At 41.2% G+C, this 18,799-nt stretch overlaps 1 protein-coding gene across 2 annotated transcripts in view; it reads right to left on the reverse strand.

The window, feature by feature from the left end:
* PRKD3 (protein kinase D3) overlaps positions 1-18,286 on the reverse strand; it is a 55,729-nt gene extending 37,443 nt beyond the window's left edge. Inside the window, exons 1-4 of one of the 2 annotated variants that reach the window (XM_050895128.1) lie at positions 18,246-18,286; positions 14,371-15,401; positions 2,197-2,335; positions 349-480 (exon numbers count right to left, since the gene is read on the reverse strand). In XM_050895128.1, coding sequence (XP_050751085.1) covers positions 349-480; positions 2,197-2,335; positions 14,371-14,661 — 562 coding nt within the window. In that variant the 5' untranslated portion in view covers positions 14,662-15,401; positions 18,246-18,286. Of the gene's footprint in view, positions 1-348; positions 481-2,196; positions 2,336-14,370; positions 15,402-16,601; positions 16,820-18,245 lie in introns of those variants that run through there. The other variant, XM_050895127.1, reaches the window with a different exon arrangement.
* Between the last annotated feature and the right edge of the window lie 513 nt (positions 18,287-18,799).

An 18,799-nucleotide genomic window follows, 5' to 3' on the forward strand; every position in this document is an offset into this window, starting at 1 on the left:
CAGAGTGCTCCGCAGCCAGCTGGATGAAGGCCATAAGGAAAGGGATTCCCCTTTGGGAGTCTCTCCAAAGTATGTGCTCCTTGTGCAAAGAACACATGCTTGTAAGCTAGCTATTTTTTTTTTTTTCAAACTGGGAAACAAGAACACTTCTAAGTCATTTGCCCAAAGTCACACACAGTTTGCATTAATGCCAGGATCAGAACTTGGGTTTCCTGATGCACAAACCCTTCCAAATCTATGAAGTACTACCTTTATCACATGCTAACATATCGAACAAGATACAATTTCTTCTTCCTCATCTTATACAGATATACACACACAAAAATACACTAAAAATCACAGACCTACCTTCACATTTTAATCCTTGTCGTACCAAACCCCAAAGCATCTCTCCGCAGTAGTCACAAAAAGTAGGAGCCTTGTAGGAATGCACATAAAGTGCATGAGGACGAATCTGGAAATCTTCAACTGTAGCCAAAGCTTTTAAAAAATTGCAGTAAGTTATGGTTCTTGCCGCAGGATCAACAAGGATTTATGGAAAGAACATGTTGTTTTAAAAATGGTAGACTCAAACAACACTAACAAGTTGTTTAGACATCAGCATTTTACTGTATACCATTTAAATATGCATTTAGAAGATTACGTAGCTTTCAGTAAGCTTTTTTACTGAGGAAAAAATCCGTTGGATTCTGTAGGCTAATGGTCACAACTAATCAACAGTATGAGTCACAATGCTGAAAATCTCACTAAGTTGACAAGGCAAATACAACAAAGCTTTGCTAAAATCAACTTAACAGTAAACATTTGAAAGAGCAACTTCATTTTCAAGCTGTTTTGTGACCTACAAAATTTTCAAACAAAGGACAGTTCTACAGGTTAGATTTTTATCTTCTAAAGGACATTTTCAGTAAAAGCTTTTAGATTGAACTCTGTGTGTATCAAAACAGAACTGTAGATAGTTTCCATGGAACACTGGAAACTTCACTAGCAATGTACTTTTTCTTAAACAAGCATAGATATATTTAAATGATTTTTTTGTCCTGTTTCTTTGGAATGTAAAAAAAAAAAGCGGTATTTTACACCAACATTACCTTGCCCTGATGCCTACTATTCTTTGATCAAATATGTACTAACACTTCAGATTCAGGTTCTCATGTCTCAGTTTTAAAACCCTACTGAAAGAGATTTACATGTCTTCAAAATGCCTCGGTTTCTGGTGGTCTGTCTGTTTAAGGAAACTGTCAGAGATTGTCAAGAAGAGGCACACACGACAAATTTTCTAAATATGCCATTCACCAGAAGCAATGAAAAGCTCAAACCAAGATGATCAACTACTGAACACCCTAGACATGCCTAGAACAGTAGGTCCTGAAATGCAGCCAAGGAACTCAGCCTTATGACTCTGGAAATCATACTCTATTGATGCAGTTTACAAATATAATCCCATGAGAGCCAAGAGATCTCTCTTTCTAGAATGTAATCTCAGTTTGGCACCTAGTGCTCAAAAGTCTGAAAGAACTGCTCGATACCAGTCCAGCTTTTATTTGTAGTTTAACTACAGCTGGCTTCTGGTTGAATTCGACAGAGTATTGATGAAACACATAGAATTCAAATCAGTTAGGGTTTGGGGATTTTTTTGTCCTCTTTATTGAAGAGTACTACAGGTTAAAAACCACCACTCTAAGGACTTTATCATTCAAAAGAAACTGTTTTCAAGCACTACAATAACCCTTAAGAGTCTATCCTTATAGGTATGATTCAGCAGCTATGTTTATATGAAGCCTTTTAGCAGTATAAACCATCAATGGCAAAAGCTACAGAACAAAAAGACAGATCTAAGCAAAAGAAAGCCAATGAGAGGGTTGGAAGAGCAAATTCTGAATCCTACCTGCATTTCAGCTTCAACAATTGTAATAATAAACTTATAATTATAAATTCATACTCTTATAATTCAGATTTATTTATAATAGTAAACCTGAATAAGACTAAAACATGATAATGAAACAATAACAAACCTGAGTACTGAAGCATCAGTACCACTTGGATTTTCTTGGAAACCTCTACCCCAAAACAGTGACCCAGTATGAGACTTAAGTCAAAGAGCTCAAGGCAAGCATGACAATAATGTTCCATAAAGACCTGTTTTCTTTTAATCTACTGAATAAAGCACTGTTCCACTGTTACAACAATACCTACCAGAGAGTACAACCTCAACAAGATCTCCCTCATGTATCTCTTCTGCTGATGTAATTCGTTGCAAAATATTATCTGAGTTCAGGTCATGACGGAAGAGAAGAATTTTGTCATACATGCCAAAGAAACCACACTCTGGGAACTGCAATAGAAAGCAAACTCTAAATTAACACATGCCCTTTGATAATCTTATCCATAAATGTTTTTAATAACAGCTACAGAACTTGAGTGTTTTAAGTGTTCCACAGAAACAAAATTGATCTGCTTATTTTTGAGGAACTGAAGCATTTTCTGAACTGAAATGTAGCATAAAAAGGTAAAAAAAAAAAAAGCACCCACCAAAAAACACCACATCAAAACAGGACATATAAAACCCATCAATACCAACTTCTTCCCTGTTCCCCCCCCACCAACAGTGACACTTTTTTCCAAACCTGAAAAGAAAAAACGTTAGGGTTTTTGTTTCTTTGGGTTTTTAATCTCTCAGACCTGCATAATCAGCCTGGCACATGAAAGCCAATGCAGATCTTTCTAACTCAGATACCACCACCTGTAACCCTTATTTCACAGACATTCTGGTCAGGCAGGTATTCAGCTCGAGACACTCCAGCAGCACCTGCCACACTTTTCTTGAGGGGCAAGCCAAGAGAGGCTCCATGTCGTTATTCTACAACAGTTTAGATCTGCAGATGCAAGAAAAGGAAAACTCGATTCCCCACAAGGACAGAAGATAATATTGCAAATCCATATAGGGAATAGATAGACTAAGTAACACACCATTTTTCCATGACACTTCACTGAAAATAGCTTTCTTATTCTGTATTTTCCCCACTCTTCAAAATATTGTCAGGTGTTAGCAAAACTTCTTAAAATGAAAAGCTTAAAAGTAAACAGACAGTTCACAGAGAAAAACAGCAGGAGTAGACCCTGGAGAGGAATGAGTACCAATCAACCAGCTCCTCTGGCCTTTTTGTTTAAACCTGAATTCAAACTCGAGGTGGGAACACACACACAGAAGTGCTCCACAGAAGAAAACAGGAAGAATGTGGGGAAAAAATATGGAAAAGCACACAACAAACTTTCAATTAATTAGGTAACAGACTAGAGTTTGGTAATTTAGATCTTGATCAGTCAATAAGTAGCAGGGTCTAAACTGCATGAAGCTTGTGGTATATTAATCGTCCTTAACTAAAGTAGTCAAAAACTTGTTTCTACGAAATCAAAGACATAATGAAGGTTTCTGTCACACCCATTGTTTTCACACTCCCTTCCCATTCAGAGAGAAAATAACTTCCTCTTTCCGGTAGCAATTTTATCCAAAATATTAAGTTGGCCTTCTCTGTTTTGGTGTGCACACCCTACACATTTACATTATACATAATACTGAAGAATTCCCATGCTCTGGAAAGCATAATATCTACCTGGACAGTCACAAAGAGAGGCAGAACTTGTGCCATTTAATCCATGCAAAAGCAAAAGATGGACCTGACAAAATTATACTGACACCAGTACATATTTAATCCGCAGCACTAAGAAACTGATTTACTGGGCTGATGCCAAAGCAGCAGGCTGCTTCCTCTGTCTCCCAACTCACTCTGAGGTTCCCTACATAAATTTGATACTCTCTTGTACTCTGTAGAGTAGCCATGATGGTACAGATATGACAGTAGCATAATATTCCCCTAAACCAGATGTTTTTTAAACCATTATACAATAAAATGCTATTGCTTAAAATCCCTTAGGTCATCTGGAATTACCTGCAAGAACTCCTCTTTTATCATACTTTATTTCAGTATACTCATCCACTGATTCATCTTGATAAACAGCAAATATCCATGAATATTCTGAAAATTACATTTTTCCAATCTCCCAAAGATTATTTGTATTAGGAAAGCAAATAAAAAACTTGAGAATTAGCTGTGCTGCCCGAATATGTCTCTCAGTATCTCTGCAAGTATGCACAGGACTTGACTTCATATTCAGAACATGCATAGATACAGCATGCTAGTAAGTCTTCCAAGGGAACTGACAGTTCTTCACACCTGAAACAGTGCATAAACCTGCTTTAAGCTCTAACTCAAAATTCCACTGTGCCTCAATTAACAAGAAAACAAGTTATATTTACATTTTTTTAATAAGTGCTGTGAGGTTTTATTCCTTGATACTATATACTCTGTTTAGCCAGGTATCACATCTTAATGCTAGTATCAACAAGAGGAAGCTACGACATCAGTGCTACAATCAATTGTATCCTCCAGATACTTCTATTTACAGCATATCATTTGCATCATGCTGCTGAAAAAACTTAATTCCAACAAAAGGGGAGAGAAAAATCAAGGTGAACATGGTACGTATCTGCCTGCAGATAAACATGACACTTTTTATTAATGCTGATATTAATTTTAGCTGCCAGGAGGGACAACTGATGATTCAGAGAATCAGTGTGAACTATTGCCTCTTTGTATTAAGTTCACAGAATCACCTACAAACCACAGATTTTAAGGAACCTCTAAGATATTTCACAGGTTTAAGTGTCCTTCTTTTGATAAAGATATGTCTTTGCTTCTCTTTTTTTCATTCTTTGAGACCATAAACCTATCGTGCAGCTGCCAGAACATCCCTACACATAATCCCCCACCCCAGTAACCAGAGGTCACATAATCACATACCAAGAAGCACTTATTTTAAATGCTATGACCATAAGTAATCTGCATGTGCACCATTTACCCATTCTCATGTACAAATCTTAGATTTATTAAAATGTTTTAAACATATCACATGAATTTTGGTGACTAAAAAGCATTAGCTGACACAATAAACAAGAGTTACAGATGAATACTCAAATCCTCTTTGTGACAGCAAGTATAATAATTAAAAATATGAGACATTACATTCCTTAGAAAGCAGCATCAACATTAATTCCAAAGTTTGTAAGTAACAGTATAATGCCTATAATTAAGATTTGGTTTTCAAATAAATTCCAGACAAAGGCTAAATTAATTTCTATGGAATAAAAGTATTGTAAAAAAAGCAAAATCATCTATTATAGATTGTTAGAACTGTTGGCATCAACATCCTCATTTGGTTCTACGTTAAATTGACCTTTTAAGCTGTGTATCATGAACGTTTTTGACACTGTAGTGACATGTTTTACTACCCTGTTCTCTCAAAACAAGTATACATACACATGGATGAAATGACTGTGAAAGGTTGTCTGTTTTTGTAACTGTAACATTTAACCTCATAAAAGATAATTGCTCTATTTACCAGCTTCAGCTTCATCAGTAGCTTCTAGACTAAGATGCAGAATCACAAGCCCAGGCCTAACAAGACTAACAATAATCTATGCTAGTATTTATTGCAAGAAGTCTATCACTAAACACAGACTCTGTATACAGTTTCTACAGATATGTGTGACAGACTTCACCCAGGACACATTTTTCTATGCATTGTGCATGCTTAATATCCATTTCTGAAAAAATAATTCCAAAAACTGAAAGCGTTAGAATAGAGATAACCTCTCCATTGGTACTACAGGGTTGCAGTTGCTACAAGGTTTTCCTGAATCCACAACAGGGACAGGCATAGCTGAGGAACCTTGCAACAGCTCCCTTAACTATCCTGCCTGTTAGGTTAGGTGCTCGTCTGCATGCCCACAAAGGAGCGCAGAGGAACAACGCAGGTGGGGCAGCCCACATAACACCCTGCCCAGCTCCTCCCATCACAGGAGCCATCAGCCCACCAAAGGCCCATCTCCACATGCCAGAGGAGCACAGAGGCATAAGGGCAGGTGGGGAACCCAAATTAAGGACTCCCAAGGAAAGGATATCCTGTCCAGGCCCCTCCCAGGGCTGTTACAGGAGAGCCTCAGCCCGCTTCCAGCCATAAAACCCAACAAAATAAGTCAACACTAGAGCACCTTTTGGACTGAGAGGGGTTGCTGCCCAATGGTATGGCACACATTATAAGATGCCGGGGGAATTAGGATTGTACAAGACTTATTATGGGATGTTTATGGAAGGAATCAAAGGCAAGGAAAGAGGTGATTCAGGGAGGAACAAACGTGGGGAAAAAATAGAGGGATAAGATGATAAAAAAGGCCAGTCACCTGTAAACAGGGGCTGGTTAGAACAATTGTCTGGCCATGCCCTGTGCATGATCCGCACCATGTGTCCTATGTTTTCATTAAATTCTACTTCTAACTACTTTCCTGGATGATGGGTTCTCATTCTGAGCACATGTGCGCGTCTGGGGGGGCTGAATGCCAGCAACTGGAGCCAGACCACAGGTCAGACGACCCACGTGTCTGTGGTGCCAGCAACTGGAGAGACCAGAGTGAGTGAAATCAAGAGCCAACAACTGGAGTGGGGCTGCAGTCCCAGTAGCTTGAATATCCAGCTACCAGCAACTGGAAAGACCAAGATCCAGGGGCTGCTACTGGGCAGAGAGAGAGAGCGTGAGTGTGTATGTTTTCCCACTAACAGACCTTCATCCTGAACCACCAGAGAAAGGTACAGTATGAGACCTTTGCTGCTGTTTGTGTTCATGCGAGTGCTCTGTGTGTCTGCCTGTGTCGATCTGTGTGTATGCACGTATGTGTTGCACACCTCTTTCCAAGTGCCTGTGCCTACTGGGAATACATGGTCAGTCTTGCTACTGGTTGCACTTGGCACACTGAGCTGCAGCAGCCTCACCTCTGCCAGGAGGCTGTCAGATTCAATTGTCCCTAACAAAACTTTTCAGGTTTGATGAACAAGTCCTGCGCTTTCCTTGCACACACCCCTGCCATGATTCCCCAGTTATAAAAGGACAGACCCTAACACAAAGATGCCTCTCTGACCACTCCTTTCCACACACTTCAGCTCAGATTACTCTCCTCTGCCCCCACTACAGTCCTGTGCGCCCAAGCAATGGAAGCGCTGGCTGGCTGCCCTCTGCATGGCCGGCCCTGATGGGCTGCAGGTGGTCCATCAGAGCCTGTGTCTAAGGCACTTGGCCAGGCTTCGATGGGGGGAGCTGTCCAAGCAGCTTGGCTCCTCGCAGACGTGCAGCGCCCTGCTCTCTCTTCCGCTCCCCAGTACATTCGGGAATACAGGATTCCTTGCTAGCACCTTAGCCAGAAGGCTATGTGCAGACTGCTGGCCAAGAATAACCTCATCGATTAACAAGGTTCTTATTTCAAGTAGTATCTTTTAACAGAATTTTTACGCAAAGCTTAAAATATGTTCAAGCTGTACACTACCAAATTTTTCTCTCTTGTACTGCAGCAAAGTACAGCTTTTATAGCCTTCCTTATGCTCAATTACATGAAGCTGTTAAGGAAGAACACTATCCAGTTCCTTTGAAGTGTTAGGAGCTCATAATGTAAACTTGAAAACAAAACTCAAAGCAGAATTTTTTAAAGCCTGTTTTATCTTACGGGATTATACAGCTATTACTTTCCTGCATAAAAGCCCAAAGTATCTGCACAGTGACTCAGAACATATAAACTGCTAATCCCAGTATTACTATGTTTCCTAAAAGCAAAAAGGAGACTGTTCCCAGTGTTAACAGTTCCAAAAGAGCATCTAACTACAGGAAATCACTTGCGCGAAGTCTACGTATGCGATAGACTGTGCCAAAATTAATCTCTGGTACACCAATATCATCAACTTACGTAAAGAATGTATGCAATCTTTTGTACTTGGGTGGTACTAGCACAGGTAACACTACTAGTGCATTATTCCAATTACACTGAGGAAAAACAATTGGTGTTATCTAGAATGCTTATACTGTAAGTATTACAGTATGTCTAGTTTTAATTGACAGTGCATTACACCATTCTTTTTACCCAGAAAAACTCAATATATAGCGGCCAGTATTGCTGGAGCGAAACACAACTTTCTATCTTGGCAGTAACTGAAAAACCCCTCTACTTCAAGTTCCAGGACTTACTTTACAAAGTTCTGGACTAGTCGCCAAAAATTCACACTAGGGAAAAGCGTAGGCGGATATTGTTTCAAGGTCCAATATCTCATGACCCATCATAACTGAAAACAAATGCTTCAAACCACTGAAAGTTAATTCCAAAGTCTAATGGTGCAAAACACCCATTACCTTGGAAGGTCTCTTCGTTCACTGAAATCACTCCAATCTATTATCCTGCATCCCTACCCAGATATTCACTCTTTAGAATCATGTGCCAAATCACATTATCACACAGACAATTAGCTTCAAACACGTTGCAGGAGATCTTTCCCTCACGAGATGCCTCAGTACAGACATACTTGCACTACAGCTTGGCTAGGTTTCCCAGCATACAAACCTATTACCTTGGCTAGGTTTCCCAGCATACAAACCTATTACCATGCTGGAAATGCTAATCTGCCCCACATATACCAGCTCCGTGCCCCCAGTACTCCCCAGCTCCCAACTTCTCCCAGGCATGTTTGCTTCTCATGCCTCAGCTCTCTATTACTCTGCTGCCTTATTTAGCTCATACGAAGAAAGCAGATGACAAGTCAAGAAGGCAGACCAACAGGGGGGAAAAAGATCTGAGCACAGCTGATGAATACAAAACATGATTTCCATTAATTTTAGAGCCATTCAAAAATAAGCACCACGAACTATTACAAGCTTAACCTGGAGAAAAACCCAGAAGGATGGTTGCAGTACTGTTACCTATTTATTACAACAAATTAAGTTGTTACTGCAAGAGTTGTAGAGATCCATTTGTAATATGGATGGATTGTAATATGATCCTTGTAATATGATTCTTTTACTGCTCAGTATTTTATTAGTAAAACATCTGTTAACACTTGAGAAATCATATTAAGCTTCAAGTCAACACCTCTGCCACAATTTGGTTAGATAGCCATTACCGTGACAGTGTCCAAACCTTTGGAAGACAGCTCATATTCGTTCCACATGTTTTGGTCTTTTCACAATATGACTATTTAAAGTATTTTAAAATAAACACTTCTTTCCCCTTCAGCAGCCCTCACTGAAGAGCTAGCTATCCAAATTACTTCAATTCAGCCCCACTAAAACTTGAGTTCTTAGGAATAAGAATAATACAGGTATACAGTTAATCATCACTTGGTTAGAAAATTCTACAGATATATTTGTGTGTTCTTCATGTCAGGCTTTTTTTCCCCGATTACCAAAGCAAAATGTTTGAACACATCTCCTCACCTCCCTCCCCTCCGCGCCCCAGTCTACTTCATCTTCAAAGGAAACTGGCTAGTTTTCCAAACAATCCAAGGACTTCAGTCATATTCCAATTATTGAAAATGAAATCCCACCTAGTCTAGTTAAAATAATATGCAGGACTATGAAAAAAGTACATACATACTGATAGGATCACATTCAATTCAGATTATTCAAATTATTCACCAGGGAATACAATGTACCAGAACTACAACATTTATAAAAACAATGAAAGTATGAAACTACAGAAGCAGTGGAAAGACTCACAAGCAGGTGTAATATGCAAAATTTAACTCCTTTTAAACACAGCTATACTCCCAGTAATTGTGTTCTCAACACCTTACACACTTCAGAGTCTTGAAGAAATAAATACAAGTGTGTACATGATAAGTAGCTGTGTAAATGGCTATTGACAGATTAAGGCCTGAATTCAGGCAAGTCAAAACAGCATAACGTGGCAGGAAACAATCAGACAACACTAGTAAGAAAGCATAAGTACTGCTGGGAAAGGAGACAACATTTAAGGTACACAATCACAACTTAAGGACTCTGCCTATAGAGAGAAAGACGACCAAAAAACCCAACATGGAAAAAATAGCCAAAAAATAAGATGAAAGAACAAAGAAGCACAAAGCAAGCCAGTAATCAAGCAGAAATGAGATTATACACAATCATGAATTTGCTGTTGAGAGACAGACAATTACACATGCAGTTGAAAGAGAGTGATCATGTTAGGATGACGAAAAATTAAGGCAACAAAAATATTATTGCTAGCAAAAGCAGATACCAAACACACAAGAGTTACAGGAATCAAGATGAAAGCAACACGTGCTAGATAAGGGTTTCAAGCCTATACGTAAGCAAGATAAATTTGAGACTTCTTTGAAGAAAGAAATTAAAAAAAAGTACTATATGGAAGAGTTCAGCAATAGCAGAATTGTAAACATTGTTGGTGGAGAAGGTTTAAGAACAAACCTGAAACAGGCAGGCCACAGAAGGAAAAATTACTTTTGGAGGTGAACTAAGACAGACACATGACAGACCAAAAAAATACTACGCTGGATCAAGTTTGATAAGAAAGAGATAAATAGACAGGAAACAAATGCAGCAAACATGAATGAAACACTAGAAATATATAAGGGCAGAGGAAGAGGAGGAAGTGAGTGAAAAAATAAGTTTGGTTTTCCTTTTTTTTTTCTTTTTTAAATTTAAGATATATGACAGCACCATGTTATGAAAATACAGAAGCAAAATCCGAGAGAGGTTTGTTAATCAGTAAGACATAAGAAATACCCCTTTGACTTTGCTAAGTGGTGATCGTTTGGGTGGGTTCAGTGAAGTGGAAAAAGAAAAACTAGTTTGGAAGATTAAGAAACAGATTGTACGGTTAAACAGTGTATCAGTACTCAAGTCAAAGAGAAGGCAACGGTTAGAAAGGATCACGAGAATTTCAGGCAAACACCCTAAGGTAGGAGGGCAATTGGCCTATTTCATAGTAAAATGTAGCAAAGCCGTTGGAGGAAAAGTATGTAAAGAAGGAGGATGCCGAGTATGACTGAAAATGAAAAGGATGAAGGACAGGTCTGTAGATGAAAAAGGTAAATAAGGAAAATTTCAGAACCATTAAAGTAAAGATTCATAAGTTTAAGAAAAAAGTTATAATAAATCTTGCAGGTATTGATACTATATAAGTAATAGCACAGAACAATCAAATGTTTTTCATTTACAGCTATTAGTTTAACTAGAACAAAATAAGCAAGCTAGAATAAAGCCTTTATAGCATGCTGTCCTACATAATTCTCATTTTGCAGGCAGTGGAGCATCACCACATGCGAGTTTCTAGTTTTAAGCTAGTAAGCCCTATGTTCTACTTCATGTCCTCTCATGTGAGGAATGAAGAAAGAGTATTTAAACACAAAACAGGATGAAGAACTTGCCTCTGTAATATCTGATCATTGTGCAAGGACACACACTGTCCATCTGCAACTTATGCTACACATTTTTCTGCTTCTAAACACACTCCCTCTATTCCAGCAGTCATATCTGTTCATGCTTTGGTTCCTCTTCAGACTCCCCCTGAGAACTGTATGTCTGGTACTTTAATATACAGCAATCTAGATAAGGAATGAACAGAGAAGATAGATTGAGACTATAACCAAGAATCTTTTGAAGCATCGCTATAAAGTCTAAAGTTTGTTTTTTCTGAGGACTTCTATTAAGCATTCCAATATACAATATCCCTAACATAGTGCTCCCCAAATTCAACTTTAAACTTGAAAAAAAGTTTTTGCTCCTCTCCTGATGTTTAGAACATTTTTAACAGAGCTAAGAGACACATCAAATATTTGCATTACTCATCTCGCTCTTCTTGCAGACACATGTCTCTCTAGTTTCAGTTCTGCTGATGCTACTTTTAATTACCCTTCTGCAAAACCTGAACAAGGTACACCAAACAGCAGCGTCTGAAGCAGGAAGCACAGCTGACCATCAACAATACAGCAAGACTGGCAATACAGAAAGCACTATGAAAATGCATTAGGTAAACATAGTACTTATTTCCTAATTAAACTGCTCTCCAACACAGGCTTTTGCAGGATTGTTTTCCCCCCAGTTGATTAATTTCCCCTGAAAGAAATAAAGGTAAGGCATAAAGTTATTTTTCTGAAAACTTCTGAGGATGCTATAATTACTCTTACAAAGGTTAAAATTCAGCTTCCTCAGAGATCTGCCGTAAGTCCTAATCAACATTTTTGATACTGTAATTGTAGCCTGAAATAGAGTTAGGCAGGCAGTTCAAGCCCCCAAGCAAATGAGGAAGGATACCTGAAACTTCTTTTTTGTTCCAGATATGTAGAGAAATACAAGGCTGAAATGTGATTTAAAAGCAGTATTAAAAATAAGAAGGAAACTTCCATTTAATTCTAGTAAAGATACCATTCAAATAAGAAGAAAAGCTATAAATGATTCTAAGCAAAAAAAGATATTTCTCCTTTTTCACTAAAGTGCAACAGTAAATAGACACTGCTAACTACAGAACTATCACACGAACAAACTTTACAGTACCCTGAAGTTGAGAGCCAGGAATCAGTCAAGAAAAGACAGTTTAAGCAGGCTGTGGAATACGAAAGGAAAGTGAAGCTTTAACACTGTTGAATCTCAAAGGCATACGCAGTAGCTTCAAAGCTTTCAACTGGAAAAAACAGGCAACCATATGCATGACAGTACACAGAACACCACAGTTTATAATTTTTACATAAATACAAAATTGTCTATATATTAATACTAGAATATTTAATATACTTGCAACAGTCACCAGATCTAAGAGAAGAAAGTCACAGCAGGACATATTGCTGTCAAATAGAAGATGAAGGGAGGATATTGCCACTTGTGCACTGGCTGCTAAACTACTTATGAAAGATGAATCCACCACACATAATGTTGTTTCCTGATCAGTTTGCTGCCTGCAAACGCGTTCTCACTGAGCAGTCATTTACTGGTAGCATCAGCTGCAGGAGAGCATAAACTGAATCAAAGCCAGACAAAAGAGGAAAACTGATCGTGAAATCCTCATCAGTTTTGCAGTAGATTAGGCTCAGCATACAAGAAGTTTCTTGAGCTACAAGAACTGGAGCTAAATTTTTAGCTGAGCCTGCCAAAAGAACAGAAAGGAAAGAGACAAATAAGTGTGAAAGTATTTGTTTTCATCTTTCTTTAAGATAGAAGACAGGAAATATGCAGACGCAAAGAGAAGGAGTTGATACAGAAAGAAAAAGCGGCCCCTAAAATGGCTGCGAAAAAGTGCACCTAACATGCATGGTAAAAAAAAAAAAGGTTGACCCAAATAACTTGTCTCTTCAGAAAGGAACTAACATGCTGAACTACATTTTGGTAGCCCATAAAGTTATCATGGAATCAGCTTGCTTGCCAACTATTTTTTAAAAATATGGAAGATGCAGTAAGCTGTGAGATGGGGAAAAAAGACACACAAGCATATGCAAATGACAGTTCATATAATGTTTGCATTTACTTTCTTTCAAGCTATTAAGTGAAAAAGAACCATCTAATAAAACTAATCAGCCATAAATACCGATCACAACAATGAAAGACATGGAGAAAACAATTCCCTACAAAATAATCTACCTTCAGCTCCCTCCCTCTCATCCAGCCCTGGCCTTGAGGGAAAAGAGCAATTATTTCTTCATTATTTTATGAAACAATGTTAACTACTTTTCAGGTTGCTTAGTAGGATCTAACCTACCTAACCTAAATAAAGATAAAACTTGGATGCAAAACCAGCAAGATCAATGATATTTCCTTCCTAGACAGTCAGAACTTGCAACAGCTTAACCAAGACACATTTGAAAAGTATGCTAAGATTTTTTTTATTTCTTGGTCAACCCTCTTTTAATAGAAATTATGCTGATAACAGTCCTCTCATAAAAGAGTAACACATATATTCCTTATATGGAATAACAATACTAGGACAGTATCAGCTGTTTGGCAGGGGGGGTTAATTATTAACTAGAAACAAAAAGAAAAGCTAGTATCATGCAAGCCTGCAGGCCTGCAGTGCACTTCTGTAGCCACAATTGGTCCTTTCATTACAGCTGGCTATACTGTTCCAAGAATACTCCTTAACAGTAGTAAGTATAAACTAGCATAAACCTAAGGCATCAGTGACAATCACTGAAAGGAAAAAACATATTCTCCATACTGTGAAAACTAATTCTTGCAGGAAATTTACTACTACATCTTCTTTTACTAGATTTCACAAGCAAGAAAGTAACAGGAGTGTTTACTCCTTTTAAATTAAGAGCTTCTATCTTGGGAGTTAACAAAATTTCTTTGTGCATAACTGCAAACATCTAACATGGATCTTTATCACTGTACCAAACTTCTTGGCATATTCCAGTCACATGTTGTTATCACTAGCAGTCCGTTACAAAACAACTGTTGCCATCAGCAGGACGTGGTAGTGTTATACCATACCTTCTGGTAAACTATAGAGCACACAAGGTCTTTAACAGCAGAGAGGGACAGGTCCTGAGCTTCAATGGTGACAGTCTCTCGAGTGAGACCAATCTGCAGAAGGAAGGAGACCCCATGCATAGAGCCCCGGGAGTTGGTGAGGCTCTGTGTACTGAAACTGCCATTGGAGAGTCGACTGGAGAGCCCCGACTGGGGACTTGAAGACAAAGTTGGGGTTTGCGGTGCAGCAGCATGACACGTAGGTGGGGAAAACTTCTGTAAGGAGGGGGGAGAAGAGTCGTTTGCTGACATCTGACTTGCTTTACTCTGTCGAGATCTCCCTAGTAGTCAAATTCTAAGAAAAATATGTTGTCAGTTCTTGGTTTGAAATGAAAACAAAGATAATGTAACTTTCCCTTCCTTAGTTCAGTAAAACGCCCCTGACCAGTAAAATTTAATTTTCCCTCTCATTCTGTGCAAGCCAAAGAGTAAAATAATTTCAGCTGTAAGTTACTTTAAATTAAAGGTTCTCTTCCCGCAGTTACAATCAGCTGATCAAAAGCAAATTGCCTGTCCTTTAGCACCACGTCCGGACAACAGAGGCTTACATAAAGGCCTCACAGAAATACATCAGCTCTGCTGTTTTATACTTGTCCTTCATTTTTATGTATTTAAAAAAAAGCTGGAAACAAATGGAAGTAAGTGTTGGTAACTCATTAAAAGTATCCTCATTCACCTAATTCCACAGATCATATCTTAAATGCAGACTCATCTTCATGTAGATAGCCTTTCAGAATGAAAAAAAAAAAGTGTATCCTTGAGCAACAACAGAAGTCCACGTATGTGATGAATCTATTCCTCCTTCAGAAAGTCTTCTCTGAATTCACAGGACACAGTTAACTTGGAGATCAGTGAAGGTATCTGATTTCATTTTTATAAAATATTTTAGCTCGTAAAATGCAGGAGCAGAATGTCTGAAGACACAATCACATTAAATGTAATCTCTAGCTTCACCCAGATAATCTCCAGCATTTTGAAGCGTTGTACTCTGCCTGTAGGGGAAAAGATAAAGTTGTTATTTCACATGAAATGCATAAAATTGCATAGCAATGTCATAACCACTCTACTTTGAAGCAGCAGGATCACCAATTCCTTGTACTCAAATATGTTATGTTAGTAACATTTTGTACTTATAACTTGAACTTAACTGTTTTCCCACTGTATGATACACAAGACAAATCAGACCTAAGACTGCCCAATACGTTATTACATCTTTTAATTAACAGTAATTTAGCAGAGCAAAGCACTTAACAGTTAAGAGGGTAAAAAAAAAAAAGAAAAGAAAAAAAGGGGGGGGGAGTAGACCACAGCTCTGCTCTGTAGGTGTATACTGAGAAGCTGGTGGGTAGGGAAGGAAATTTATTAAATGCATTGAAATGTCCAAAAAACCATAACGTCAAAACTCAAAAAACCTCTATGTAGCATGTACTCAGGATACCATTTTAATACTTTTATTCAAGACAACTGAAGAACATCTTGCACAAACTCTAACTGTACGAAGATATGCATAGAATACAATTGAGCATTGGTTCCTTGGGGGGGGGGGGGGATCATTTGATGCTCACATGTCTGATTAAAAAAGCAAGTCTGCTACAACCTTTTAAAATAAATCATTTCATGAGCACAGGCTCAAAATACTTGTTACAAGATGCTGGGCTACCTGATTTGATATTTCAAGCATTTCACAACCAACTGAAATGCTCGAAAAGAATCATTTTTAGATTCCCCATGCAACTTCTGCCACAGAGAAAGTCAGCTGTGAATGCAAAAGTGGTTCAAGTACATAGATACTACGTATCGCTAACAGCTGTTAAAGAAGCATAGATCCATACAGGACACCAAAATCAACAAGTTCATGTATTTTTTCCTTCCTTTACATACAAAAAAATCTCAGAGTGTCACTAAGATCAAATGAAATGAAATTTTAGAAAAGAAATGCCACAGTTTATCACACACAATATAAACTGTCCTTACTAGAAATAAGGCTGATAACTGGTAAAACAGGCCATTTAATAGATTACGCACTCCTGGTATTTACCAGTGTAATAACTCAAAACCCCACTGCCAATGCATTCTAAAAGGTAGATAAGGAAAGAGAGGTACATAAATTGCAGTACTGGAAGGAAAATAAGCTCTTGGTTCTGTGATAAAAATTCCTAACAGGGGCTCCAGAACAGAGAACACATTGATACCTGTGCTGAAAATCCAGAAGGTATCTACAAACTGTTGTCATCAAATACTCAAGAGTGGCTGGACATTTACCAGCGACACCTGAAAAGACAACTTCTGCCTTAAAGAACACACTAAACACGATACAGATAAAGGTCATAAATAGCAAGAATAAGGGCAGCAACAGTAACATTTAAGCACTTTTCTCAAGAAAGCAGCTTCACAGTGCCTTCAATTTTGCTTGAAGATTACTTATTTTTGTTTTCTACATATTGCTTTTCTCTCCCTCACTTCTCACAGATACCAGAGACAGCAAATACCAAGCCTTAGGGGTGAATCTGAATTGAAAAACAATAATGCCTAACCAACATAACAGAAAATGGAAAAGCCACACGATGTGAAAGAATTAATGCATCTACTAAGCAAGTTTAATTTAGACAGTGAAAACACGCTGCAAAAGCTCACCTACAGCTGCCTAATTAGAATGTTAATTATATTTACCAAAAGCGTGATGCATTTGCAAAGCCTTTTCATACCAAGTGTATCTGCATATAAGCCTTTAATGAAGATTATTTTTGCTACTTGGTAGGAAAGAACGGATCTTTCCAAGAAAGGAAAATCATAGAAACCGCTCACTTTGTAGTCAGGATAAACTGATTCTGAACATCAAATAAAGTGCATATTGAAATTTATATTCGATCCTACGATTCTGTATTTTATATATATAAAAAAAACCCCTGCACCTCAAAAAGCAGAGAGGCACAAGGGCCATGAAGGGAGCCCATCTGCCCCCTTCTCCTGCTGCACAGCTCGCAGCCTACTTTCCAGCCTGCTCTCGCCGCAGAAGCGCTGACCCTCCCCTTCCTTTTGGGGCTGCTCCCAAACGAAGCAGCTTTCAGGCAGCTTCTCCAACATCTGGCACTTAATTCACCCTCCTTCCCCCCTGCTAGACAAGACACGGACTTCGCGCCCGGCTCCAAGCGGCTCCTCTCGCTCTTCTTAACCCCCGCGGGAGCCGGCCGCTTTCCCGGTTCCCGCCGGGAGGGACTGAAGCCGCCGCCGCGCAGCAGCCGGGCTCCCGCCGCCGGACCTCGGGGCCGCCCGCAGGTGCCAAGGCTGGCGTTGCGGGCGGGCGGGCGGACGGGCGGGCGGGCGGCTTCCCCACCACCACGGGCCGGGCCGGGCCGGGCCGGAGCGGCGGAGGAGCCGTCGTCGCGGCGGCGGGATGCGTCCTGCCTGCCGCGGGTCACGCAGCCCCGTCCGGGCTGGCGCTGGCGGCAGCCGCCCGTCCCGTCCTGTCCCGTCCCGTCCCTCCCAGGTTTAAATCCCCGCTGGGCGACCCGCCCCTGCCGGCACAGCTCCCCGCGGCGCCGCTCTCCGGAGATGATGTGGCCTCGGCCCGTCACCCCCACCCCGGGGCGCCCCCGCGCCAGGGCGGAGCTGCCGCCGCGACGGCGCTTCCCCCCGCGGGGGGCGGCGGGGGCCCCCCCGCAGCCCCCGGGGCAGGGCCCTTGCCGGGGTCGGCGGCGGCGACGTCGCCGCTCCCGCCGCGGCAGGAACTTTCCGAGTCCGCCCCCGCCCTTCCCCGGCGCGGCGGGCTCGGCCCCCGCCCCCCCGCGCGCCGGCTCCCGGCCCCAGCGGCGGCGCGCGCGCCCCGCCGCCCTCACCTGCGGCCCCGCCAGACGCCGGCTGCCCCCGGGCCGGAGCTGCCTCGCGCGCATCTCACCCGCCGCGCAGCCCCGCGGCGCCCCGCACACACCAGAGCCGCCCGGGACGGGCTGCGGCGCGGGGGCTGCCGGGAGCTGTAGTCCCGCAGCCCCGCTCGGGCCCGGGGCGCCGCGCCCAGGCGAACTACAAGCCCCGGCGTGCCCCGCGCGAGCGGGGCTCAGCGAGTGAGGCGGCGCATGCGCAGGCCTCGCCGAAAGAGTTTCCGTTAGTTTTCTTGCCTGTGGCGGTTGCTGCCCTGAGCCGCTAACGGGACGGCGGGGCGCGGCGGGGCGGGGCGGCGCCTTCAGCGGTTGCTTGCGCTCCATTTTGCAGCTGGCGCCCCGCCGCCGCCGCCTCCAGTCGTGCCAAAACTTGGGTCGGCGCCAGCTCGCACCCGCTCGCTGTTGTGCCAGCGCCGGCCTCGAGTTTCGACAGCTCCTCCGCCCTCCCCGCTGTACCTCAGGGAGCGCCCGGGGCCTCCCTGCTCCCGGGCCCAGCCGAGGCCGCCACAGCC

This window comes from Gymnogyps californianus, chromosome 3, assembly GCF_018139145.2.
Source record: "Gymnogyps californianus isolate 813 chromosome 3, ASM1813914v2, whole genome shotgun sequence".
In the NCBI taxonomy this organism is placed as follows: Eukaryota; Metazoa; Chordata; class Aves; order Accipitriformes; family Cathartidae; genus Gymnogyps; species Gymnogyps californianus.